Raw genomic sequence first — 26,997 nt, 5'->3', positions numbered from 1 at the left:
CACACACAAAAACTTGAACATCTGAGGAAATGGAGTGGGAGTGGAACTATGTCGTTTGGTCTACAATCATCATAGTACCAACTCTAATCATAGTATTCTCCAAAAGAAGTTCTTGTTCTTACAAGTTGCCTCCAGGACCACCTGGTTTGCCAATTTTTGGCAACATTTTTTATCTTGGAACATTGCCATATGAAACAATTGCAGGGTTTAAACACAAATATGGTCCTATTGTATGGTTCAAAATTGGCTCTATCAAGACCATGTCAATTTTATCTGCCAAGACAGCTGCTGAGTTCTTCAAGAATCATGATTTTGCCTTCGCGGAACGCAAAATCATCGACACCATGTTGGTGCATGACTACAACCTGGGCTCCTTAGCTTTGGCCCAGTATGGCACGTATTGGCGCGTGCTAAGGCGGATATGCACCGTTGAAATGTTCGTCCACAAACGGATCAATGAAACGGTGCACATAAGGCGAAAATGTGTGGATGATATGATTCATTGGATTGAGAAAGAAGTGGATGCTAAGGAAATCAAGGGAAGTGGGATTGAGATAACACGTTTCGTGTTCCTTTCGACTTTTAATATGCTAGGGAATTTGATGCTATCGCGTGATTTAGTCCATCCAGGATCGCGGAAGGCGTCCGAGTTCTTCAATGCTATGATGAGGATCATGGAGTTGTCAAGCAATCCTAATATCTCGGACATATTCCCATGTCTTAGGAGGTTCGATTTACAAGGCTTAAGGAAAAAGGTGCATCGAGAAATGGGAAAAACTCTGGAGATCGCCTCTACGTTTGTCAAGGAACGGATGAAGGAGCGCGAGGATGGTGGAGAAAAAAAGGAAGATTTTTTGAATGTGTTGCTTGAATTTGAGGGTAGTGGAAAAGATGAACCAGCTAAGTTATCAGAACATCAAATCAACATATTCATATTGGTAAGTCTTAAAAAGCTTGTTAAATTCTTCCTATTGTTCATATTGAAATCAAGAGTGCTAATGTAAACAACAAAAACAATTAATCCTCAGTCCCAAACTAGCTAAGTCTGCATTGGTATCACCTATTGTTCATATAGCTATAACAATTATGTCTTAGTCTCAAACAAGTTAAGTTTGCATTGATATCACCTATTGTTCATATTGAAATCAAGAATGCTAATGTGCATAGTACTTTTTTGTTACAACAAGCCAAGTCATTGATATCACCTACTATTCATATAGAAATCAAGAATGCTAATATACATATTACTTCTTTGTTACAACAACTATGCTTCAGTCTCAAACAAGCTAAGTCTGCATTGATATCATCTACTCTTCGAATTGAAATCAAGAACACTAATGAACATAGTACTTTTTTGTTACTTGAGGTAAATCTTGATTAGAAATGAAATGCAGGAAATGTTTTTAGCGGGATCAGAGACGACTAGCAACAGTGTGGAATGGACGTTGACAGAGCTCCTACGTCACCCTGAAGCAATGGCAAGAGTAAAAGCAGAGATCTTTGAAGTTGTAGGACAGAAGAAGAAGTTAGAAGAAAGTGACATTGACAATCTGCCTTACATGCAAGCTGTAGTTAAAGAAGTACTAAGATTACATCCTCCTCTTCCTTTCTTAGTGCCAAGAAGAGCGATGCACGACACTAAGTTCATGGGGTATGACATACCAGAAGACACTCAAGTGTTCGTAAACGTATGGGCAATTGGAAGAGATCCTGAATATTGGGACGACCCTTTGAATTTCAAGCCCGAGAGGTTCCTTAACTCGAAGACTGATTTCAAGGGACAATGTTTTGAGTTTTTACCATTTGGTGCCGGCAGAAGGATGTGCGTAGGACTTCCTTTAGGTAATCGAATGTTACACTTTGTTTTAGGCTCGTTGCTTCATGAATTTGATTGGGAACTTCCTAGTAATGTCACTCCTAAATCAATGGACATGAAGGAGAGGATGGGAATTACAGTGAGGAAATTCAATCCTTTGACTGCAGTACCTAGAAAAACATCAGGTTAAATCGAATAGCGTTAAGGTTGTCCTTGATACTGTGACATGAAGCCACACAGAACATAAGATTTGAGTTTCTTGTGAATTTTCTTGTAATAAAAAGCTGAGATATTTGTTCTTAAGCTTAGAGTTTGAATATTGATTGCTTTAAGCTCAGAATCTCATTTTGCCCTTACTGATTATTTAATAATTTTATTTGCCCTTTACCTCTCTACCTCGTGCAGTCAAACCTCTCTATAATTGTCATTCGTTATAATAATATTTCACTATAACGGCTGATTTTTTCCGGAATCGATTTTTTATTTATATTTTACTTCTTTATAACAACATTTTACCTATAACAGCATTGACATTCATTATGCGGTACACTCTTTGTAAAATTATCTCTCTATAATCGCCATACTCAAATATATTGTATAATAATATTTTGTAAGAAATATATTATCTATAAAAATAAATTCTAAAATATTTATGGTAATCATCAAGGGAAAAAGCTATTGAATTCCTTTTTGGTGAAAGTTTAGACAAGAATCTTCGTCAATTCAAGCATTATATTATCAATAAGAGACTGGATTTTATGAAATAGCCTGCAATTGTAGAATTCTTACGTCAAACTTGAAATATTTAAATTTTCAATGAATTTTAAATGCATATGTTCATTAGATTTTAATTTTTTATCGGTACGGTATAACTAGTTATGGATTTATTAGCCACTTCAATTTTTAATTAATGAAATATGAAAATCGTTTGAGATTTTAAAATTAACAAGTATTTTGTTTTCGTTTATAACATAAAATGTACAGAGAAATAACTTTTTGGCGTACTTTTATTTATAACAGCTAAATGAGATCCAAACACCGAATGCCAGTATACATGCATAACAACGCTGCCATTATAGAGAGGTTTGACTGTACTATTTTTTCTTTGTAATATTGTAAGCTTATTCTTTAGATTCCTGATGTGCAGTATTATGAGATGACGGGAAATGATACAGTCGATCCAAACGTCATATTTATCAAAATAATACGGCAATATAATACATTATGAAATAATACGTAAGAATCATCCAAACAAGCTGTAAATTAGCGACAAACAACACATCTTCACATTGAAATGTTGGAATTAAGGCTAGAATGTTATTGACGACAAGTAATTGGACAATAGCCCAATATTTGAAGAATAAAATTTTAACAATACAATCTCAATCTGTCACTAGTATCCTCATGTCATATTTCTTTTCTAAAATACACTAGTGAAACTCTAAGGGTAGAGTTGAATCTTGCTGAAATGAAGGACAAGTTTAAAATCATCGACAGTGCAACTCCTCACAACGAATTCCAAATTCGTCACGTCTAGAATTATGATGTCTTCTTGAAATACATCGACGAATTCCTCGAAAAAAGAAGAAGACAAATATTCTTTTGGAACCTCGAATTTCAACCTCTTTTCGCTCACGTACACAATAAAAAATGCATTCGTGCATTCTTTTTGTAACTTCTTGGCACTTATAAACATCCTTTTCTTCTTATTCTTATTAAGCAACATCTCCTTAACCCTTTTGTAGAAAGAAAATACTGCCATGGCTGAAATAATCTTTTAACTTTTAGAGAAAAAAAGAGTAGAAAAAGGACTTTGTGAAACTTTGTTGGAGAGCGGTATCTATAGGGTTCATTAAAAATCCTAATCATGGGGAAAGTAGGACTTGTAATCCTTATAAAAGAAGGATTAAGTAGAGCTTATTTCTCTTATTAAGTCGGCTGACAGGACCTAATTTCCATATTTGATGTCTTCCCCAAATTGCTTTTGATTGGGTTTTGGATATTTTTTTTATTTTTTAATTTTTAATTTTCCGTTTTAGCATGGGATAGAGGGTTCGTTTTGTGCAATTATCATTTTTTTCACAATTCCCTCTAAATGTAAAAATTAAATATTTGACGATTACCAAGGCAAGTCTAATGGGCTAAAACAGCTCGGTAATAAACTTAATGGACTAATTTATAGCTACCGTCAAATATAAGGAGCATTTTTATTATTTTCTCTATTATTTGCACCTATTTTATAAGCCAAAATCAGGAAAAGTGTCATGCTAATTATCTGAGAAAAGAGAAACCATTAATTAACTGATAATGACTTAGTAATGTGAGCCAATATTCTCGGACTAACGTGGCCAGATCAAGTTTTATTTTTAAATATCTTAAACATTGCTGCTATTACAGTTGAAAAACTATTGAAGAAATTCAAAGTTGCACAAAATTCTGGAGATTACAATATTATACATCTTTGTTTTCTGTTTAACTACGCTGCTAATCCTCAAAAATAATATTATTATAATCAACTAATATCTCGAAGTTGATAAATGGCAACAAGTTCAATACATTGTAATTACATTCATTCTAATTTATGTGACGCTGGTCGATTTAATTGTTAAAAAAAGAAATAAAGACGTTTAAAACTTATGGTCTTAAATATATCATAATATTTGTGTAGTTACAAAGCTTCTCATTACGAGTAAAAAGGGAAGTAAAATTAAATTCTCCAAATACAAAATCTGACATTCTTTTTGGAACTGACTGATAAGTAAATATTGTCTCATAAACTGAAATGGATGAACTATAAATCAAATCCATCGCATGAAAATTAAATGGAGAACTTACAAGGATTCTTGTAGCGGAATACTGGGACAATTCACGATCGAAGTCACTAGTTGGTGGTGATTATTACATTATATCAGGGCAACCACCTATATCACAGTCTATTCGAGAGAGCGTGGAATGAGAGTTCCATCTCTCGTACATCCTAATCATACATTATACATGTACTTATATAAGAGAAATTAGGGTTAAGAGAAGTCTATGCTGCTCGAAGTCTTTAAATATGTCGATAGGTGCCTATCGGATCCTTTAAAAGTTGTGTATTTTTGGAGGATTTGACACGGGGACAACAACATTTCTTAAGAGTCCGAGCAACATAAACAGTAATTACAAAAATACTTGTTTTTATCCTCGTAGGCTTTTAGAGCGGCCCTTATGAGTGGACGGAACCAGGGGCAGAGCTGCTAAGGGGGAGTTCATCTGAACCACCTTCAGTGAAAAATTACACTGTATATACAAGGTTAAAATTAACTATATATATATATATATATATATAGTAGACGTTGAATCCCCTTGACTTCTTCGTATGTTTACTTCTTTATATTTTTTAACCCCCTTAATAAAAACCCTGGCTCCGCCACTGCACGGAACTCTTATTTCCAACATATATAAATAATGGTATCTTATAGTGATATTCTGCAAAATAACAGAAGCAGAGAAGCAACACACCAAAAAAACTGAGGAAATGGAGTGGGAGTGGAACTATGTTATTTGGTCTACAATCGTCATAGTACCAACTCTAATCATAGTATTCTCCAAAAGAAAATCTTGTTCTTACAAGTTACCTCCAGGACCACCTGGTTTGCCAATCTTTGGATTGAGGTAACACGTTTCGTGTTCCTCTCGACGTTTAATATGCTAGGGAACTTGATGTTGTCGCGTGATTTAGTTCATCCAGGATCGAAAGAGGCCTCCGAGTTCTTCAATGCCATGATGAGGATCATGGAGTGGTCTGGCTATCCTAATATCCCAGACATTTTTCCGTGTTTTAGGAGGTTTGATTTACATGGCTTAAAGAAGAAGATGCATCGCGACATGGGAAAAGCTCTGGAGATCGCCTCTACGTTTGTCAAGGAACGGATGAAGAAGCACGAGGATGGTGGAGAAAAAAAGGAGGATTTTTTTAATGTGTTGCTTGAATTTGAGGGTACTGGAAAAGATGAACCAGCTAAGTTGTCAGAAAATCAGATCAACATATTCATATTGGTAAGTCTTACAAAGCTTGTTGCAACTCCTCCTACTGTTCATATTGAAATCAAGAGTGTTAGCGTACATGGTACTTAATTTTTACTTGAGATGAGTCTTGACTAGAAATGAAATGCAGGATATGTTTTTAGTCGGATCAGAGACGACTAGCAGCAGCGAGGAATGGACGTTGACAGAGCTCCTATGCCACCCTGAAATAATGTCAAGAGTAAAAGCAGAGATCTTTCAAATTGTAGGACAAAACAAGAAGTTAGAAGAAAGTGACATTGACAATGTGCCTTATATGCAAGCTGTGGTTAAAGAAGCACTAAGATTACATCCTCCTCTTCCTTTCTTAGTGCCAAGAAGAGCGATGCACGACATTAAGTTCATGGGGTATGACATACCAGAAGACACGCAAGTACTCGTTAACGTTTGGGCAATTGGAAGAGATCCTGAATATTGGGACGACCCTTTGGATTTCAAGCCCGAGAGGTTCCTTAACTCGAAGACTGATTTCAAGGGACAATGTTTTGAGTTTTTACCATTTGGTGCGGCAGAAGGAATTATTCGGGTTCCAAAACTGATACCAAACACCGAACGAAAAACAAAAGAAAGGACAAAGATACACTAAAAACACTAACCATACAGTCGAATAGTTTTGTTATAGTGGTCGAACTATCAAAGAGGTGATAAATTGAATATTGATAGTATTAGGAGGCATTAGAAATAATGTATAACAAACATATGACTGGTTTTGTCTGCTCTTTTATATAAGATGTTATAAGCGGTATTAGTTGATGACATTGCATCCCCTATTAGTGACCACAGCATTGTTGCCATCTTTGCATACGCAGAGGCGGATCTAAGGGGGTTTCTGTGGGTTCAACTGAACTCGTTGGTTTAGGTCAAATGATGTATACATATGCAAAAAAAAGGAAAATGTATGAGTGTACTAAGACAATGTAAGCTTGACTTCTATTTAGCTGAGATTATTAGCAATTACAGCTTCATTAACAATATTACTCCATACAACATAAGTTCTGGTCAGTTATCATGATGAAAACATAAGACAATGCTAAAATGATCTAGACTTGGTCGTCAATACTAAAACCTCTATCTGCAGCATAATCTACAAAACTATAAAGCGGCATGACTTTATCGCCGTACTTCTCCAGACCATCTAACTCTCTCTTAGCCGATGCCCTAAGATCCTCGGCAACTTTCATAGCCTTCTCAACGCCATAAGCGCTGACATAACTTTTGCCTTTCTTTTTCTTCCCCTCGGTTGTTTCCTTGGTCTCCTTTGCTTCCAATACATCGTCAACAACCCGATATAACATACCAACAGCTTGACCATATCTTCTCAGATGTTGGATTTCCTCATCCGAAGCACCAGCCAAGAGACCTCCACAAACGGCAGAGCACGCGCCCATTTCACCGTATTTTTTTTCTTGAACGAAATCAACAGCATTTGGTCCACCTTCAAGGTCAAGGAACTGACCAGCAGCCATACCAGTGGATCCCACAGCTCGAGCAATCTCCGTAATGACCTTGAGGACTCGATCCTCGGGAACGAGATTGGTTGGAGTGTGAGACACAATATGCTGAAAACCAAGAGGGAACAAGGCATCCCCGGCTAAAATTGCCATATCTACACCAAAAACTGTGTGGTTTGCAGGAAGGCCTCGTCGAGTTGGGTCGTCATCCATGCAGGGCAAATCATCATGAATCAACGAAGCAGCATGAACCTAATAGAAACAGATCCAGGTCAAATATGGGATTAAGATATATAGTGTGTCAAATGTAACCATCGATAGAACAGCAAATCTCAACTCAATCAGAGGATCAACCCAAAAAACTATTACAGTTAGAAATTGTCATAATATCATATACAATTGATATTCATTTAGATGGCATCTTACACAAAACCAAACTTCACAGTCTTGCAAAACATGATGTATTCAGTTAGCTTGACCTACTTACTGTTGCATGTTACCGTTGCTTGAGAATTTGGGTCAAGTTATTTCATGAATAAAACTGAATAAGCACGGTTTTTTTTCCTTCGTGATAAGTAAAATTAAATCTCATTGAACCTGAGTGCAGAAAGATTGAGCAGAAAAAGTTGCAACAGGTTAAAAAAGATCAGGTCCTTCTAGTCTAACAGGCAGATGAAAGTTCACTATATTTTTCACATCGATGACGTTGCTCATTTTGCACCAAGAAGCCAAAAAAGGCATACATATGAACTTAATCTAATAATGTTTCAACCTCTAAAACAGTGGCAAGGTGGTAAAAGACTGAATAATAACCTTGGAGACCAAGGTGCGAATCCGAACAGAGGCGTCACTAGGTGAATTCATTCCATGTGTCTAATCTTAGATGGGCAGAGTTGCCTGATATTTGTGCTGGTAGAATTGACCTGGTACCCAGTGGATTAGTTGAGATGCATGCAAACTGGTCTGGACACCATTATTATCAGAAAAAAACAAAAAGTCTAAAAATATTTATAGTTTTGGTTTTTTAGAATATTTGCTTTTGGACTGCGGTAACTTTGTTTTACTGCTTTTTGAATAACTTTGTTTTACTGTTAGTAATTAGTTAGTTAGAGAAATATATTCGGCAAAGATATCTAGGCCAGGTTAGTTAGCTAAAGATATGCTTTGCAGAGATATTCTAGGCTAGTTTATGATTATCTTTTTTACTGTTTTCCCGATAAATGCAGAGCTAAACATAGCTAAATAAAATAATCTCCTTTGACTGCATTGCAGTATATTTTTCTCTCAGTAATTTTTTCTGTGTTATTTCCGAGGTTTCTTTGCTAAAAAAACCAACAATTGTTATCAAAGCCATTTTCTTGAGGGACCTGAGAGTGAGATAGATTCTGAAAATAGTTTTTCTCAAATAGCTCCTTCTGTCTTTGATGGTGAGAGTTATCATCTCTGGGCAGTAAGAATGGAGACTTATCTTGAGGCTTTAGATCTTTGGGAGGCCGTGGAAGAGGATTATGATGTTCTTCGATAGCCAAATAATCCCATCGTGGGCTAGATCAAAAGCCAAAAGGAAAAGAAAATCAGAAAATCAAAGGCAAAAGCAACTTTTTTTACTGGGGTGTTTGCAACAATTTTCACGAGAGTTATGGCTCTCAAAACAGCAAAAGAAATTTGAGATTATCTGAAGGAAGAATAAACAAGAGATGAAAGAATACGAGGCATGAAGGTGTTTAAGGAATTTGAATTGCAAAAGATGAAGGAATCTAAAACCGTCAAAGAGTACTCAGACCGGCTTCTTGGCATTGTTAAAAAGGTAAGGTTGCTTGGCAATAAATTTAAAGATTTAAGAATTGTTGAAAAAATTCTTGTTACGATACCTGAAAGATACAAGTATCCATAACTACCTTGGAAAACACAAAAGATTTGTCCAAAATTTCTAAATACATTGCAGGCACAAGAGCAAAGGAGGCTTATGAGGCGAGATGGTATGGCTGAAGGAGCCTTGATAGCCAACCACAAAAAGCAAAGTTAATAATTCAATAAAAAATTACCCACCCTGTCAGCACTGTGGCAAAAAAGGTCATCCTCCATTTAAATGTTGTAAAAGGCCAGATGCACAATGCAAGATCTGCAACCAACTTGGTCATGAAGCAGTGATTTGCAAAAACAAATCTCCAAAATATGAAACAGATGCCCAAGTCGCTAATGAAGAAGAAGAAGAAGAAGAAGAAGAAGAAGACCGCTTGTTTGTGGCAACATGTTTTTCAATGAAAAAATCTGATTTTTGGATGATTGACAATGGTTGTACAAATCACATGACATATAACAAAAAAAAAATTTAAAGAGTTTATGTCTACGGGAAACAAGAAAATTAGAATCCGGAATGGTGACTATATTCCTGCAAAAGGAAAAGGGACTGTTGCAATCAAAACAAATTCATGTACAAAAATAATTTCACATATTCTTTACGTGCTCTGTTAAGTGTTGGCCAGCTAGTGAAAAAAGGATTTAAATTGTTATTCGAAGAAAGTACTGTCGAATCTTTGATGCCACTAAGCAGGAGATTTTACGAGTTAAAATGAGAGGTAAAAACTTCTCATTTAATCCAACAGAAGATGAACACGTGCCAGAATTTGTTGATAATCAAGAGCTGCAACTTGGAGATATGGATCAAGCTAACTGCAAGACCACATATGCATTGGCAGATTTGTTCACGAAGCCAAATTCCAACCAAGTCTAGAATTTGCAGTTCCAAAACCAAGGAGTGTTAGAATATTTGCTTTTGGACTGCAGTAACTTTGTTTTACTGCTTTTGAATAACTTTGTTTTATGTTAGTAATTAGTTAGTTAGAGAAATATATTCTTAAGAGATATCTAGGCTAGGCTGGTTAGTTAAAGATACACTCTACAGAGATATTTTAGGCTAGTTTATGATTATCATTTTGCCTATTTTCACTATAAATGCAGAGCTAAACATAGCAAAATAAAATAATTTCTGTGACTGCATTGCAGTATATTTTTCTCTCAGTAATTTTTTCTCTGTTATTTCCAACGTTTCTTTGCTAAAAACCAACATGCTTGTAAGAACTTTTTTTCTTCAACTGGATAAGCATAGCTAATACAATGTAAGCTGGTTAGGGCGGAAAAGCTCAAACATTATATCTTAGAAGCTTGGTTGTAAAAGGTTGTGTATATACATTACTACTGCAGTTCAAAAAACCAGAAGGCAATAGTCTCAAGTAGTTCACTTATTGGTTCATGGATCTATTCCTGGAGACAGAAAAGAGAACAAAGTCCGTTTATTCGACGCAGCTGTGGAGGATATGAGAAAATAACAAAACTAAAGTTTAATCCTACAATTTGGATGGTTTATTTTTTATTCTACAAAAGATCCATAATCAATTTAAGTAATGTTGGCACCTTTCTACCAAGGCTACAAAAAGTGAAGCAGGCTGAGCAAAGTCTTAAGAAACATATGAAGGTCGACCAGTGTGTGTCCCTCTATCACTCAAAGGAGATAAATGAAGAATACAAACAGAAAATTGGAAGGCAAGAACAATTGTTGATATGTAAAATTCAATAACGAGGAGATTATCAACTCACAAAACCAAATACATACTCCCTCCATCCCAATGATGGTGTTTGGCTGAGCAAGGAAAAAACTTGTGGTCTGAAATAACTCATAGATATTTGTGTGGTTGTAAATCATCTCATTAAGGGTAAACTAGGCATTTTAAAGTGAAATTGTCACGTACTAAATATAGAAAGGTGTCATTCTTTTTCGGTCCGACTTAAAAGGAAAGAGTCACATAAATTGGGACGGAGGGAGTAGATTTTTAGTGGTTCAATTTGACAATATCTTTTTGTAAATATCCTGGTAACATCAAAACTACTTCTCTCTCTCCCTCCTATTTTCTGTTGTGGGTGGGTTGGGGGGGGGGGGGGGGGGGAGGAGTTTGGCGGGCATAACCAAGGTAATTAGGGGTAGGTTTTCCCAGATAAAGCAAACAAAGATGACAGAAAATGAAGAACAAACCATCTCTAGGGCACAGGCAGTGGGAAAGGCAGCTAGGCGATTTCCACCGAAAAGCTCACAGGCCGCGACACACATGATGGGTGGGGACCTTTTGGCACCCTTGGCCAGAACAGAGTAGCGCATGGCCTCATAAATCTGATTTGGGTACTTAACCGGAACCGCCTCATCAAGCTTCTGGTTGATATCACGAATTAGAGTTGACCAATAAGTCTTAAGATCAAACTGGACGGACTCAGATGCTGTTGAAACAGAAGAAGAGCACCGGATTGTTTTCTGCATAACCATGCGGCTCCTTGGAAGACATAAATGAGGTGAACAACTCATCACCATAGAGAATACCATAATGATCTCTGTTTTCCCCTCTTTGCACTTAATCTACCTGTATTTATGATTTGTAAGTTACTAAGTAAATAGCATAATAGAATGATCAGATTGACCAAAATAGGTGGAAATCTATCAACTGATACAAATGACTTGAGACACACACTGAAATGCGAAAATCAAAAAAGGCAAGACACCAACCGACTTACAAACTTCATTACCAAAAATCAGAAATAAAAACATACCAGCAAGGGAATTTGCTTATCATCTACAGCTTCCTGCTAATGTTCACTGTCTTTCTTAAGATATTTTGAAGTTAATTATGCATATTGTCATAGCTAATAATCTTTCTCCCCAGAAGCATCAATATTCGAGAGCAACATTAAAGTAAATACTCCAACATGCAAACTAGCACCACCTAAATTACACTTTATTAGTTTTATCAACATCTTAGCAAAAGGACCATCGTCAATTTCAGCTGCGTTACTCATAGCTTTAGATTATAAACATTAATCAAACAAGGAAAAAAAGATTACAGAAATTTGATAAATAATCAAAAATGTCAAGATTTCTACAAAAGAAAAACGTGTTATACTCAAGCTGAAATTACAGAGTTACTGCCAATTCTTCCATAATTTTACCAAGTCAACAGATCAATTCTTCGTCCCAAAAGAATACAGGAGGACAACACATAATAATTAATTTATTAACAAAAAATGAAATATCCCCCATCTTACACAGGCCAAATGGAAGAGTGAACACGACATTACTAAAACGTATCACTCTGAATCCAACCAATGGCCTAAACAATTAATCTAATTTTATCCTTCTTGCTCACTATCTCAACTCTAAGGTGTTAATTCATCAATGAATCGCTTAACCCCTCAACCCCCAATTTAGTTGTGGTTAGCTATATCATCCTTTGTATCCATTCCACTCTATCGATTCAAAGAATTCATCACAGTTAGACTATCATTAGACTCTTGTTAGTTACAGGTTCTTCCGAACCCATGAACCCGGTAGCTTTGACTCAGACTCTACATATGTGTCGCTAAATGAGTACAAAATAATTGATTCTGAACCCAGTAAATCAAACGAGTGGCGGATCCAGAATTTTCACTCGGGGGTTCCAAAAAAATAACAAAAGCTAAATATAAAAAATAATGTTGTTGATGGAAATCAAACCTAGGATGCTAGAGACAATATTGAACACTCTGGACCGTTTGAGCTAACCTTCTGTATATGTTCAGCGTGTTCAAAAGTTAAGCATATGTACATAAACACAGAAAATCTACCCTATATATAACACTGTAATTTATTGCCGAGGATGTATTCAGGTGAACGCCCTCACCTCTACTTAAATAACATTACGAACTCAAACCCATAAAGCTCAAATCTTGAATATGCCTCCGGGTAGATTAACTCGGACTCTGCATATGTATTCAAAGAATTCATCATAGTTAGACCATCATTAGACTTAGTAGCTTTGGCTCCAAACCCATGAACTCAATAGCTTTGGCTCGGACTCTATATATTTATTAAAAAATTCACTAAATAAGTACAAACACTTAATTTCAAACCCATTTAGAAACCTGAACTCGAACCCATAAAGTCTAAATCCTGAATATGCGTCTGGTTAGACTAGCAATCAACCTAAAGAAACCCTCATACTTTATGCCAAGATAATACAGCTGAGCTCTAAGATGTTAATAATAAGCTATAAACAATGTAAAAGTTTTTTTTTTTTTTTTTTTGCAGAGATTTAAAAGTGCTACCTTAACACCAAGGGGGAATTTGAATCTGCTCTCAGTTCTAAGTAGCTTGTAATTTGGTTGGGGATCTCAGATTGATTTTGTGACAGTTTGGCTTATGTTAACGGATTTAGTTCATCGTTAAATAACTCCCAAACTGAGATAATGTTTATTTATAACACTAGCCACTAGGGAAAAGTAAGGTACTGTCGTGCTCGTGTCCAATTTATGTGATACACTTTTTTTTTTATTTTGTTTCTAAAGAATGATACTCTCTTCGGATCAAAAAAAGTGGAGCAATTTGCAAGATCGCCCTTCGCTGGGTGTGGTCTTTAATTTTTACTCCTCAAAATGGTGGTCTTTAAATTCTGCCCTTCAGGCAGAATTTGCACGGGCAGAAATTCTGCTTGTGCAATTCAAAGGCAGAATTTTGCTGGGCAGATTTGCAAAATTCTGCCTCAAATCTGTCTTGCAAATTATTATTATTTTTTTAATTGAGCTGGGGTTCAAACCCACAACCTTGGGGTGTTAGGCGAGGGGTAAAATTTAAAGACCACCAATTTGATGGGCAAAAATTAAAGACCACCCCAAATAAAGGGCAATCCGCGCAAAAAAAAAAAAAAGTGTTCACTTAGTTATTTGCGCAAATACTAACTTCTAGACAAAAATCGGTAATTTGACTAAAATGTCCATAATTAAATATATATATTGGGATTTGATTACATAGCACTTAATAGTGGCAAATATGAAAAAAAAATAAGGTTCATTCTTTATTAATTTGATAAGTGGACACTCTTTTTGACCCAAGAAAAAAAGTTAAGTGGACACTATTTTTGATCGGGAGGGAGTAAATACAAGTCATATTCTTTTCATATACATTTTGTGACTCTTGTAGAAATGCAAGGTAAGGCTGCGTACAAAAGATCGTTGTGGTCCGGCCCTTCTCCGGACCCCGTGCATAGCGGGAACTTTAGTGCACCGGGCTGCCCTTTTATACATTTTGTGACTAAATTATAATTAATTAATATTTATTTTCTTCATAATTTTCTAATTTATTCATGATAAATTAGTATGTCTTGATATAAATACTGGAGATAGATAAATTTTTACCAAGATTCAAATCTAGTAATAGCCCGTTTGGTCAAGCTTTCAAGAAATCACACTCTTTTTTAATACAAAGACATCATTTCTCGAATATTTTGAGATTTTGACTGAAAAGACAGTTCTTTTAAAGTAACAACATAGAAAAAGCAAAAAAATGATTTGAAGTTTAATAACCAGGGGCGATGGACACTTCAGAGTACGAGTTCGATAGAATATGATAGCTTTATGCTAAGTCTTACATTTATATTGAGAAATTCACTCTTTTTTAATACAAAGACATCATTTCTCGAATATTTTGAGATTTTGGCTGAAAAGACAGTTCTTTTAAAGTAACAACGTAGAAAAAGCAAAAAAAATGATTTGAAGTTTAATAACCAGGGGCGATGGACTCTTCAGAGTACGAGTTCGATAGAATATGATAGCTTTATGCTAAGTCTTACATTTATATTGAGAAATTCAATCTAATATGTATGAATTATTAATTTTGAATGTAATAATAACTTAAAAGTATTCAAACATATAAACTTTAAATTTTGAATCCGTTTATATCTTATTATCAGGAACCATGTGTGAAATTAAGTAAATAAATGGCCTTCGTTTAGTTTGATCACCCTTTGCACCTTGTTTTTGGCTCATTGCTAATGTCACTTCCAAAAGCTGAGGTCCCTGAGGACATTAATGACATGTACTAAGGTTCACATGTGTCTCTGCAAACGAAAAAAACGTGTCTCTGCAAATATTGGTTTCCTTCAAGGTACTAATCTGTGCATGATGTTACTGCTCAATATATACATGCTAATGTGCTAATGATTTCTTCTTTCATTTTTTGCCCTTTAGCACACCTTATTTATTGCCAACTCTATCTGTGTAAGTTTGCTCACATTATCAGTTTCAAATTCAAAAAAGAGAAAAGATTGTCATAAATTAACAATCAATGCAAAACTATGATGAATCTTTACAATATGAAAATTGTTGGGACGTGCTCACCTAGATACATATTACAATTTCGTGAACTTAGATGAGGTCAAATGTACTAACCGGAACGCGGTGAGAATTTATATATAACCCGCGTCAAGTTAGGATTTGAGGGATGTAACTGTGGTAGACACTTTGTTGATTGCTGGAGGTACAAAACTCCACAACCAAGGATATACACATTTGGAATTTTTACACTACATAACAGTTCAACAAAGCTCGTAACAAAAGATAACCCTAATACTTAGGGTGTGTTCGGTATGGAGGAAAATGTTTTCCAAGGAAAAAGTGTTCCAAGGAAAATGTTTTCCAAGAAAATAAGTGAATTTTCTCATGTTCGTTTGGATACTGGAAAATAAATAAATTTCTTACTTATTTTCTCATGTTCGTTTGGTTGATAGAAAACGTTTTCCAGAAAATATTCATCCAAGCCTCACAAACTCCAACCCAACCCCATACCTCGCACCCCCACCCATACCCCACTCCCACCCACCTACCGCCCCCACCCCCTCCAAAAAAAAATTGTTTTGATTTTTTTTTTTTTGCACCCCCACCCCCAACGCTCACCAACTCCAACCCAACCCCATACCCCCCACCCAAACCGCAGTCCCACCCACCCACCCCCCTTCATTTTTTTTTTTTTTTTGTTTTTTGCACCCCCACCCACAACCACTCCCGTAACCTAAAAACCACCCCCTCCCCCCGCACCCTACCCACCCCCCCAACCCCAACATTTTTTTGAAGTTTCTTATTGTGTTTTGCGGGTTTCTACACCCCCAGACACCCCCTACCCCAAAAAAAAAATCTTTTCACCACCCACCCCCATGCCCCCGCAATACCCCATCACCCCTCCAAAAGTTTTAATTTTTAACCATGCAAACATTAAATTTTTATAATTGTCAACTTTTTTTTAATTTTTTTTGGAGGGGGGTGGGGTGGGGTGGGGTGCAAAAAACCAAAACTAATGTCAAAAAAAAAAAAAAAAAACATTTGTTTTTTTAGGGGGGGGGGGGTAGGGTGCTGGTGGGGTGGGGGTTGGGGGTGCAAAAAAAAAAAAGTCAAAACTTTTTTTTCAAAAATATTAATTTTTTTTTTTTGCGGGAGTGGGGTGAGGGTAGGGTGAGGGGTGGGGTGGGGTGCAAAAAAAAAGTCGAAAATATTCTTTTGGGGGGGGGGGGGGGGGGGGGGTAGAGTGCGAGGTTTGGGTGGGGGTGCAAAAAATCAAAAATAATGTCAAAACTTTTTTTCCAAAAAAAAAATATTTTTGGCCGGGGGGTGGGGGGGATGGGGGTTGGGAGTGGTTGGGGTTGGGTTGGGTGGTGATAGGGTGGTTGGTGGAATGAACTTGTGAACTTGTTTTCCCTACTTTTATTAGGGAAGTCATTTTCTCCAATTTTGAGAAAAATGTTTTCCAAAATTTTTGACCAAACGAACATGAGAAAATTAGAAAACATCCATACCGAACACACCCTTAATCTCTACAAATTTTAGCTTGTATAATCACCGCATAATTTGTGTATATTAGTATGTTTTTCAGTATATATTGATAACATCTCCACAAATTTTACCTTGTATAATCACCGCATAATTTGTGTATATTAGTATGTATTTCAGTATATATTGATTATACACTTGTTACATACTTATTATACACTGGATATATGTATATCTACGACAACTACAAACAATTACATCTAGGTGAATGAAAATAAAATTAAGTATCTGACTAAAAATGTTAAGATCCCTATGTATTTTACAGAGAAGACTGTTGAACAAGCTATTAGAAATGTGTATAAGCATACAATCTTCATTTTTTCATTTTTGGCTCCACTTATTTGCATTTATTTAGCTGGAATCATTGAGCCATTAAGATAATCTCAGGTTAGAGCCTAAAAGTGACCATCCTTCTTTTAATTACTTTTTGGCAGTCAGCACCCCACCTCATCATCTCTCTTTAAGTTCAAAAACTCACCAAGCACAAGGTTATCATTTCCCAATTAACTACAATATTCTTCCACTAAAAATGCATTAGACATCACTGCTCAGTACACAATAGATGTTGTCACTGACCCACTGTTGACCAAGAACTTTCAAAGAAAATAATACTTAGGAAGCCCCAACAGCCTGGAAAAATGTTTTCTTATCCAACTTTGTCCTCTTTTTTGCCCTTAAAAGGAATCTAAAGTTAGTATTCAGTAGGTTCCCACTATATGTAATCTTATCATACGTACTTACATTTTTAACTTTTTTTATATGTATATATAGTTCAAGAAGAAAGCAACAACTTGAATTTTTTACCAATTCACCAAAATAATATATTCTTTTGAAAATTTACAAAAGTAGAATAAATGTATTCCGCAGTAACGTATTAGGTATTATTTTATTCAAAAAATTCAACGGGCAAAAAAGTCAATGGTTAACGTTGTTAAAGGGTAATTCGTTACTGTGAGTTACGTTTTATGGTTAATACGTTACTGTGAGTAACATTTTATTGTTAATTAATTTGGTTTCAGTGTTCCACTGATTTGAGTTCTTTATTTTAGCGTAGCTGATTTGAGTGCTTTATTTTATGGAGTACATATGATTCACTAAGGTCTCTTGGTCTACAGCTTGATGAAAACCATTCTTAGTTGTTGTTTTGCTTCATACAAATTTAGTTAGTAAATTGAAAGACAAAATTTAGATGTTGTTTTGCTTCTAAAAGATGGAGTATTTTTCGTTTAGCAGTAGATATGAGAGATGGTTGCTTCTTAATTTTCATCTATGAAAAGATTGTGATATATATAAGTATTAATTACTACTCGTAGTAGTTATTGTTGTAAACTTAGGACATTGTATCTTTAATTTCTTTTGGGTCTTAACCATCTTGCACTTTAAAATGTATAAGAAAACGTTGAAAGGGAGAATTAACCAACTTCTGCTCATATAGTTTCCCACTGCCGGTGTTGTTTTGAAACTGAAAAACTGCTACTTTATTTAGCTAATCAGTACTTTTTTTTTAAGGCTAATCAATACTTTTTTAATCCTAATCAGTTTTTTTTAAGGCTAATCAGTATCTTTTTGTAAGGCTAATCAATACTTTTTTAAGGGTAATCAATATTGTCGGTAACATTTTATAGGTACATCAATCAGAAATGTTCGCAATTTGAGAATTCTTTACAAGATTTGAGAATTCTTTACGGGATTTGACTGCTCGTGCCTGAATTCTGTAAAAACGTTACTGTCAGTTACATTTTAGCCCGAAGTTGTAACTCTGAGTTACGACTTTAAGATCAATCTATGTCAGATTTTGTAGTTTCAGAGTCGTTACTCACAGTAACGTATTAACCATAAAACGTTACTCACAGTAACGAATTACGCTTTAATACCGTTAACCTTTAACTCTTTTGCCCATTGAATTTTTTGAATAAAATAATGCCTAATACGTCACTGCGAAATACGTTTATTCTAGTTCTATAAAAAACAATTAAAACGTATTATTTTGGTGAATTCAACTCTACACTGGACATGTCTAATGGAGTATATACTACATGAACTGTTAGCGTGCCTCAACTTCTATGTCGAATAGTTATAAGCATGGAGTATACTTTGATTGCATACTTAGCTTCAAAATGCAACCCCCAAACAAAAACAAAAACAAAAAAACAAAAAAAAAATTGCTACAACTGAAACTTATTATACCCATAAAAACATATACACCATATGCTCATACTCAATATTTGTTTTCTAGTCAGAGACTGGGTTCGGAATTGGAAATTTATGAATTCCTACAGCAATATCAAGTTAATACACAATAACCGGATTCACAGTCAAATTTTTATAGATATTTACCTGGGCGCTTGCAACATTTTAAGGGTTCGTTTGGTGTGAAGGATAAGCAAAAATAGTTCCGGAATAAAATTTTAGTGCCTCCTTATCCCATGTTTGGTTAGAATAAAAATCCGAAATAACTAATCCTATCCCGGGATTGTAGCCTTATTTTATCCCACCTTGAGGGTGGAATAACTAATCCCGAGATAAGTTGTTTCCAACCAAACGAGCCCTAAGTGGACAGATAATAAAATACAGTCACTAGATCCTTCATGCTATTAAAGTACACTAAAGCTTAACCAATCGATCAAGATCCAAGACAAAGTGGCTAAGAACTTGCATTAATGTGTCAAATAACAAAGTTCTGGAGTATATATAAATCAATAGAACGGCTTATGCCAACACGAGGAATGAACAGTTTGGGGTTATCTAAAGGGTATCTTAAGCAGCAGGAACAAACAAAGAATATACAAAACCTCACTACAAACTCAAATCAAGCAAACAACAAACTCATCTTTAAGTGATTCTGATTAGTCATTTAGGTGTATATTAATCATGATACATGTGGTACGTGCTCGGGTTATTATCCTTGTGGAGAAAATACTCACTACTAGCTCTACCACAAGATGTCTCCATTAACGGTTTTGCACTAACTTCTCTTCCGAATCTTGAAAGGTAATTCAAACCCATGAGAAGTTCTATGACCGCTGCTTCTGTTCTTGCTTGGTTCGCAAAGTAGAGGGTTTGCACGAGAAGCACGTTAGCCCCATAAACCAGTCGCTGTTTCTCAAAGTTCCGTTCAGAATGCCACCTTATCGTGTTATGAGCGAGTGGAGACAACCACTCCAATATCCTTCCGAGTGCCAAACTCCATTCAGATGCAAGGGCATTATCGTAAATAGACGACGTCACTGATTTGGCGAATACCTTTAACCTCAACCTCAGCGAGTTTCTGATACTAGCAGGCAGCATGTTATATAGGTCATCTCTTGCATCGAGACTTATCAAGTGTGGAGCCGAGCCCAGTTTCTCTATAAGTATGATGATGTTTGCGTACTTAAGTGTCAAAGCAGCATAACCAAGAGTATCTTGAGGAGCGATTAACAACTTACGCTTGAAATTGAAAAGAGAAGCTTTAGTCAAAACTTCGCCACTGTCAGTATCTTTTTGGAAACTGTCATCCGACTTTGAGAGGTCGCTGTTGGAAGGCATACAACCCTCAAGAACGGGTGAATCGGTTCCGCTATTTATGCATCCTTTAAACGGTCCAACATTAGCAAACCGCCTGGATCTCACTTGTGGTGGCTTTCCGCAAAAGACAGTTGATTGCCGAGTGAGAGATTTTCTATTACTCGGTCTATCTTTATTTCCTCCACTTAGCCCGAGGCTCGAAAATGACCTTCCTAGAGAGCCTAAATAAGATTCTGACGCGTTATTTTCTGATGGATAAACAGACGACAGATTAAGCGCAGAGATGGACCGGCTGCGATCAAAATGGTTGCTTTCTCCGGCAACTCCCGTTTGATTTGTCCCGAATAGGTACTTAATCCTCATGATTATTGTGAAAATAGATCGTAGCAAAAGCCGAACAGTATAGTCATATGTTCTAACCCAAGGAGACATTTCTCTGAGATTTTTTACTTCTTCCCGTTGCCATATTACCTTTTGCCTAAACTCGAGCAATTTCATCTGACCGGAACTAGCACCGGCCTGCATCCGCCTCAACGTTTGCTCGAGCTCTGCGAGCACTTCGAGCTCCGAATACAATTGAGTCGTGGCTGCAACAAATCTCTCCATTTTCTTAACCTTCCGCTCCATTTTCTTAATCCTATATCTCCACGCACACCCGTTGATTTCAATTTCAACCGGATCTTCAAAAATCCGTTCAAGATCGTGATAAACTGGATCAGCACACCTCTTACCTGTTGGAATCGAAATAACAAGGCGTCACGCGAAAGCTAATAATTGCAAAACTTTGAACGATAAAATCAGACGACGAGAAATATACTAAAAGATGCATAATCTTTAATACGGTTTGCTTTTTGAATAGAACACCTATGGTAGAATCCAGGAAACTCAGGGCAAAACCCTAACATTACCGAGCGTAGCCAATGATTTCGTCAGACATCCCAAATTGTCGATTATTTCCGCAATAGCAAGATCCATAAGATATTCGTCGTCTTCAGCAACAAGCTTTTGAATCCCAAGTGAACTCGAGATTTCTTCTCTTAACTTGTCGATTCGCCTTTCACTGAGACACTGCCACAAGTTAACCACCTTAGACATCAAAGTCGCGATTTCCAATGCAAGAATTCCTATCACATGCTTCCTCTCGGGCTCTGAAGCAGAGCTCTTCCGAGAAGTTGATCTCCACAAATTGAAAAACGACTCCGTCACTGTTTCAACTCCCATCATGCCCCAGTACTAATATACAGAACTAGATTTATAATCTCAGGAACTCCACCTACCAGTTTGAAAAAGAGAGAAAATTAACCACCATGACAATGACCAGATAACTAATTGAAAAACATTGCTTAAACGACCAAAGTGTCTATTCGCTACGATGATCTGACTAACAAAACTCATCTTATACTCTGAATTTTAAGACAAACTCACAACTTTAGCAATTTATATTCAGAAAGGAAGAAAGGAAAAGAAGAATAACAAAGATTCTTTTCTTTTCTTTTCTGGTTTTCTACCAATATTAAAACAACATGATTCCAAATAATGGTTGAAATCCCTTTTTTCTTTTTTCTCCTTTTGATCTAATTGTTCCAAATCCTTAAAGATGCAATTTTTACCAAAGTCCAATAAAAACTACTTTCACTAACACATTTTCTGCAAATTCTCCCTACAAAAACTCGAAAAAAAAGCACAAGGCTTTACCTATTTTGGCTATTCACTTCCATTCAGGTATCAGAAATTCAGAATAACTGAAAGAACAAGAAAACAAAACCTCAAACAGAGAACAACTCAGAAACTTAAGAAAAAACCAACTACACAATCAAGTTTTTCCATATCTTTTACCAATTAAAAACAAACAATATAGCAATTTCTAGGTTTCATAAGCTCACAACTTCAAGAAACAAAGAAAATACAGAACCCTATTTTCAAAATTGACAACACACAACCATGAAAATCCAAAATATATCAAAGGGTATCTTTAAATTACAAAAAGGGGTTCTTAGGAAACTGATTATCAGCTGTTATTTTAACAAAAAGAGAGACTTTCTTAATAAGGAAACTAACATAAAAACCATCACAAATGCTTCTCTTCTTTTTTTTTTTTTTTTTTTGGAATCAAGATTCAACTTTGAGCCATCTTCTTTAAACAATAAATAAGCAAATAAATGAATATTTTGTGATAAGCTGAAGATTAAAAGTAGCCCCAAATCATAAAGATTCCATTTTTAGAATATTTTTTCACTTAAATCATCTTCACCATCAAACAGAACATGAACAGCAAAAAAAAGACAAAATAAAAATGAAATCTTTACAACAAAACTGCAGCTAAAAAGCAATAAAAAGATTCCCAGCAAAGAAAATTAAACTCACCCAAATAAAAAGATTCCATTTTTATCCATTTCCTTTACTTAAATCATCTTCACCATCAAAAAAAAAAATGAAATCTTTACAACAAAAATGCAGCTAGAAAACAATTAAAATTCCAAGAAAATAATATTTGAAACTTTACCCTTTAATTGGAAAATGAGGAGTGAATTGAAAAATCTGAAGAAACATGTTTGATATTTTGAGAGAGAAAGAGAAAGAACAGAATGAGAGAGAAACAAAGCTTGGGGGTGAAGGTTTATAACGTACGCACCAGTAGCGCAAAATAGGAAGGACCCATTAAGAGTAGTGCTACTTTACACTTAAGAGTAGGGCAGGTAAGCTATAATTAAAAGGGGCTTAGGCTAAAGTGCGCCGTAAGAACCTAGGTAAGATAATATGGATTTATTTGATACTGTGGTATTCACTTTTACGAGATGCTGCTGTAATTTTCTTGTTTGGCTGTCTCCAAGGGGAATTTCATTACAGCATATCCTTGTAGGATGTTTATTTTGGTAATATTAAGTTGGGGAGGGCCCTTCGTTTTTAACAAGGGATATCTAGTTCGAGCTTTGAGAAGAGATAACAGTTTTACTTTTAAAGTAAAATTTTATGATATGAATTTAGATTTGTCAGGTCTTAAAATGGGTATCAGACACTGAATAAGGAAAAAAAATAAAGTCGATCATCGAAGGTTGTTGTGCGGAGGTATAGTATGATCAGGATTTTCGCAGAGAAGATTCAAAATAAAAAGAAGTTATACATGGAGAAGCCAACGAGATTCAACATCTACTAAATATAGATAAAAAATCATTTTTACATTTTATATACAACAACAACATACCCAGTGTAATCTTATAGGTTGATCTGGGGAGAGTGGGATGTACGCATACCTTGCTTGTACCTTTGTGGGATAAAAAGGTTGTTTCCTATAGACCCTCAACTCAATAAAAAGTTTCTCTAAACGGGTTTGCAAGATACAAGAGTAAAGAAGCTATGCTAAAAATATCGAAGAAAAGAAAAATGTTAACAACGATATTGAGTTGCTTAGTCCATGGGTAGTAAGTATCTCTCTATCATTAACTGAAAGGTCTCAGTTCAAGTTCTGAAATTGAAATCGTCTTTGATAAAAATTGTTTTATCTTCAAAGCGGGAGTTCACAGGGCGAATCTGAATTAATCAAATTCAAAAGCGGGTATCGGATATCGAGAGCAATCCAATCAGGTCAGTCCTGTCTGTAAAGGTGGCTGGGGAAGTAGTTATTTCAAATGCACCAAGGTATTTATCCAGTTTTATGAAGTGGAAAAGCTTATTCCTTCGATAATGAATGAAAAATAAAAAAGTTAATGTACTGAAAAAATCTATGGGCTGTTTGACCCCAAATCTTTCTTTGTAATTTCAGAGATACTATGCATATGATGTGTCTAACAATGTTCCTAGTTCTTCCTCTTTTTTTAAATATATCTTTTCATTGTTATTGATTGTGATGATTTGCTAGTTGTTTTCTGTTCTTGTAATGTGTCTCTTCAAGTTCTCATTGAGATTAGTTATGTTTTATAATAGTTTAGTTGTGAAACTTGATCAAACATGTGAAGATCATGTGCCTATTAGGAAGACATCAACACAAACTCTTTTAAATTGTTTAATTAATTAGACATGGCAAGCCACTTTCATTTAAACAATAGAATAATTTAAGCACTTAAAAAATTGCATACCAACATACTGTCTAGTTTCTGCAACGAAGGGAGGAAATTAGGGGCCATTTGCACAAATGACCGTTTTTATGTCACTATTTAAACTATGTTCCCCTTCACCCGATGGTTTAAATTTGTCTGGAAAAAGAAAAATTCATCCAACTAATTTTAAAGAAAAATTTTAGTCCGTTGGACTAAAGAAAACAAAATCTAAAGAGTTGCCTAGAAATAAGTCATACGGTGCAAATAATTCAAAAACTAGGGCGATTATAAACACATTGTATAGAGGAATTCGTTTATATAGAATGATAAACAGTTGTCACTTAAGATGGAAAATAGTTTTGGTCATAATAAAGAAAATAATATTAGTTGGAAGTTTATTTAGAAATATCTCAACCATGAGTTAGACAAACATTAAAATTGAATAAGATAAGCCAAAAGAGGTGCATAATATATGGAATATTATCCCCTTAAAGAAAGTTTGTTTAATGAAACACATGAGAAAGAGAGAAAGAGAAAAAGAGAGAAAGAAGAAGAGACGTTGTGATTTAACTTTCAGAAATAATTTCAAAGTTAAGTACTGCTTTTGACTAATAAATTTCGAATTTTAGTCAAATCAATAACTTCATGTTGGATAAAGCATGTTTAAAAACTAAAATCAAGGATTACGTCATGACATTATAAAGTGACATCGTACTTTCTTTCTCTAATAATCTTTGGGCTCAAGAGCTTGTTTGGATTAACAATTAAGAGTAATTGATAATTATCAAATATCGAAAAGCATTTTCAAGTACTAATAGAATTGATTTTCTAAATGACCAGTTACTTGTTTGGTATACAAAAAATAATGAAACTGATAACATGGTTTACCGGTACTTTAGCTGCTTCTTTGCTTGTTTAATTAGGTTTTTTTTTTTTCCTCACGCGATGTCTGGGACTCATATTGGGATTTCATTCGCGTCGCGTAAGGCTCATTAAAAAAGAAAATGCGTCCTACCATGATTATTTTATACTAAGAGGATGAACTTGAAACCTTTAATTAAAAGTTAAGAGATCATCTTCTTCTTTTCGGTAAATCAAGAACTTTTCCCATTTCACTTAACTTGTGCTTCCTCCGGAGCAATGCTCCAGTCAGTACCATCCAAAACATGAGTATCAATAGTAGCTATTACAAAAACATCCAACAAATTGTCCCGGTAATGTTCGTTACTAGCAATTACATTGTTGCAAAAATATCTAGCATAAGTAGTTCCTTCCATGTCTGCCCAAAAACTTGCAGCTGCATATATGGGTGGAACTACCAAGATTTTCTTTTCTCCAAAAAGCTTCTTTTTCACTCCTTCTTTAGCTAGTGCATCAGCTACTGAGTTCTGCTCCCTGTAGCCATGTCCTCTCGCTGGCCTCCCCATCAACTCTATAAAGCACCTGCATTCCAGAAACATAGGAGTATAAGTGTCATGTCCATGCTTTAGGATATTTACTACCTCAGTTGAGTCACATTCCACTTCAAGAAGGAAAAGCTTATGTTCGAATGCCAACTTCAATCCCCGCATTAGAGTTGTTAGTTCAGCATGAATAACAGATGAATTGGGCAGCCCTTTGGTAAGTCTTATTATCCAGTTACCACTACTGTTTCTAATGATTCCCCCAATCCCTCCTATTCCAGTTTTAGTGTCAAAAGCTTCATCGGTATTAAGCTTATAGAAGCCCCTTTCAGGGGGTTCCATTTTACTGAAATCATGCTTCTGCTGCTAGGTACTGTGTTTTTTATGAGCAGGCTATATTCCAAGGCCTCATTGATGGTGGTGGTGTAACTAGCAGGGTTGTGAAGATTATTGAAATGGTTCTTATTCCTGTTTGTCCACATGTTCCAGAGGCAGAAAGGAATGAGGTCAATCAAATTCAAGATTGTGTTGTATTGCTTGTTCTTTATAGTGCCCCAAGTGTCTTGCCCGTTGTTAGGCTCAAAGTTGATTCTGTTTCCATTAGGGTCATTGGAAGCCTTGGCACATACTTCATTCCAAAATGAAATGGCCATGGGGCATTCAAAGAAAATATGTTTCGTGGACTCATCTTGGGTATCACGGAGTTGGCAAGTGTTTGGTATGGGAATCCCTATAGAGGATAGATAGCTGCTAGTTGGAATCCTTGCATGGTTAAAGGTCCATATGAAAAACTTCAGCTTATTGGGGACTTTGAGTTTCCAAATCCAGCTGAAAGCATTGTCATTTACTTGGTTGGAGGTTCTAGAGATAGATTCAATGATGCTATAGGCAGATTATGTGGATAATTTTCCATTACTGTTGAGGTTCCAAGCAATGGTGTCCTCATTGTCAGAGTTTCCAGGAATGAAGGTGTTCTGCTTTGTTTTTATGATGTTCGTGGGAAGCTCAAAGGGAATAAGGTGTAATTGCCAATTGTTGTTAAGGTA

The 26,997-nt window shown here is 35.7% G+C and overlaps 5 protein-coding genes across 8 annotated transcripts; 2 read left to right on the top strand and 3 right to left on the bottom strand.

The window, feature by feature from the left end:
- On the top strand, positions 1–2,148 carry LOC132633657 (cytochrome P450 76A2-like). The gene is made up of 2 exons (XM_060350185.1): positions 1–938; positions 1,395–2,148. The coding sequence occupies exons 1-2, from the start codon at positions 30–32 to the stop codon at positions 2,004–2,006; spliced, it is 1,521 nt and encodes a 506-aa protein (XP_060206168.1). The 5' UTR covers positions 1–29; the 3' UTR covers positions 2,007–2,148.
- A 3,185-nt stretch (positions 2,149–5,333) lies between these two features.
- Positions 5,334–6,467, top strand: LOC132634402 (cytochrome P450 76A2-like). The gene is made up of 3 exons (XM_060350660.1): positions 5,334–5,362; positions 5,440–5,854; positions 5,973–6,467. Exons 1-3 carry the CDS (start codon positions 5,334–5,336, stop codon positions 6,465–6,467), a joined length of 939 nt encoding a protein of 312 aa, XP_060206643.1.
- Positions 6,468–6,825: 358 nt separating this feature from the next.
- On the bottom strand, positions 6,826–13,615 carry LOC132629922 (heterodimeric geranylgeranyl pyrophosphate synthase small subunit, chloroplastic-like). 2 transcript variants are annotated; one of them, XM_060345345.1, is made up of 4 exons: positions 13,459–13,614; positions 13,035–13,113; positions 11,363–11,741; positions 6,826–7,584 (listed from the first exon to the last, which is right to left on the bottom strand). In XM_060345345.1, the coding sequence occupies exons 3-4, from the start codon at positions 11,702–11,704 to the stop codon at positions 6,922–6,924; spliced, it is 1,005 nt and encodes a 334-aa protein (XP_060201328.1). In that variant the 5' UTR covers positions 11,705–11,741; positions 13,035–13,113; positions 13,459–13,614; the 3' UTR covers positions 6,826–6,921. The 2 variants fall into 2 exon arrangements, with proteins under 2 accessions (XP_060201328.1, XP_060201327.1); XM_060345344.1 differs by lacking the exon at positions 13,035–13,113 and having other exon boundaries at positions 13,459–13,615.
- Positions 13,616–19,636: 6,021 nt separating this feature from the next.
- On the bottom strand, positions 19,637–23,155 carry LOC132629921 (protein PSK SIMULATOR 1-like). Of its 3 annotated transcripts, none has more exons than XM_060345341.1 (4): positions 23,018–23,131; positions 22,210–22,256; positions 21,423–21,787; positions 19,637–21,245 (listed from the first exon to the last, which is right to left on the bottom strand). In XM_060345341.1, the coding sequence occupies exons 3-4, from the start codon at positions 21,736–21,738 to the stop codon at positions 19,873–19,875; spliced, it is 1,689 nt and encodes a 562-aa protein (XP_060201324.1). In that variant the 5' UTR covers positions 21,739–21,787; positions 22,210–22,256; positions 23,018–23,131; the 3' UTR covers positions 19,637–19,872. The 3 variants fall into 3 exon arrangements, with proteins under 3 accessions (XP_060201324.1, XP_060201326.1, XP_060201325.1); XM_060345343.1 differs by lacking the exon at positions 23,018–23,131 and adding an exon at positions 22,879–22,898; XM_060345342.1 differs by lacking the exon at positions 22,210–22,256 and having other exon boundaries at positions 23,018–23,155.
- A 2,505-nt stretch (positions 23,156–25,660) lies between these two features.
- Positions 25,661–26,293, bottom strand: LOC132634401 (uncharacterized). Its single transcript, XM_060350659.1, has one exon. The coding sequence runs from the start codon at positions 26,291–26,293 to the stop codon at positions 25,661–25,663; it is 633 nt and encodes a 210-aa protein (XP_060206642.1).
- Between the last annotated feature and the right edge of the window lie 704 nt (positions 26,294–26,997).

Source organism: Lycium barbarum, chromosome 3 (assembly GCF_019175385.1).
Source record: "Lycium barbarum isolate Lr01 chromosome 3, ASM1917538v2, whole genome shotgun sequence".
Lineage (NCBI taxonomy): Eukaryota > Viridiplantae > Streptophyta > Magnoliopsida > Solanales > Solanaceae > Lycium > Lycium barbarum.
The sequence above is the reverse complement of the archived record's forward strand: the minus strand, read 5'-3'. Positions and strand labels throughout refer to the sequence as shown.

Coding starts and splice junctions, on each gene's coding strand:
- LOC132634401 (XM_060350659.1), bottom strand. CDS start 26,293: ATGGAACCCCCTGAAAGGGGCTTCTATAAGCTTAATACCGATGAAGCT.
- LOC132629921 (XM_060345342.1), bottom strand. CDS start 21,738: ATGATGGGAGTTGAAACAGTGACGGAGTCGTTTTTCAATTTGTGGAGA. Junction 21,246..21,422: donor GAAATCATTGGCTACGCTCG/GTAATGTTAGGG, acceptor CGATTCCAACAG/GTAAGAGGTGTGCTGATCCA.
- LOC132633657 (XM_060350185.1), top strand. CDS start 30: ATGGAGTGGGAGTGGAACTATGTCGTTTGGTCTACAATCATCATAGTA. Junction 939..1,394: donor AAATCAACATATTCATATTG/GTAAGTCTTAAA, acceptor AATGAAATGCAG/GAAATGTTTTTAGCGGGATC.
- LOC132634402 (XM_060350660.1), top strand. CDS start 5,334: ATGGAGTGGGAGTGGAACTATGTTATTTG. Junction 5,363..5,439: donor GAGTGGAACTATGTTATTTG/GTCTACAATCGT, acceptor AGTTACCTCCAG/GACCACCTGGTTTGCCAATC. Junction 5,855..5,972: donor AGATCAACATATTCATATTG/GTAAGTCTTACA, acceptor AATGAAATGCAG/GATATGTTTTTAGTCGGATC.
- LOC132629922 (XM_060345344.1), bottom strand. CDS start 11,704: ATGGTATTCTCTATGGTGATGAGTTGTTCACCTCATTTATGTCTTCCA. Junction 7,585..11,362: donor CTGCCTGTGCCCTAGAGATG/GTTTGTTCTTCA, acceptor TGTTTCTATTAG/GTTCATGCTGCTTCGTTGAT.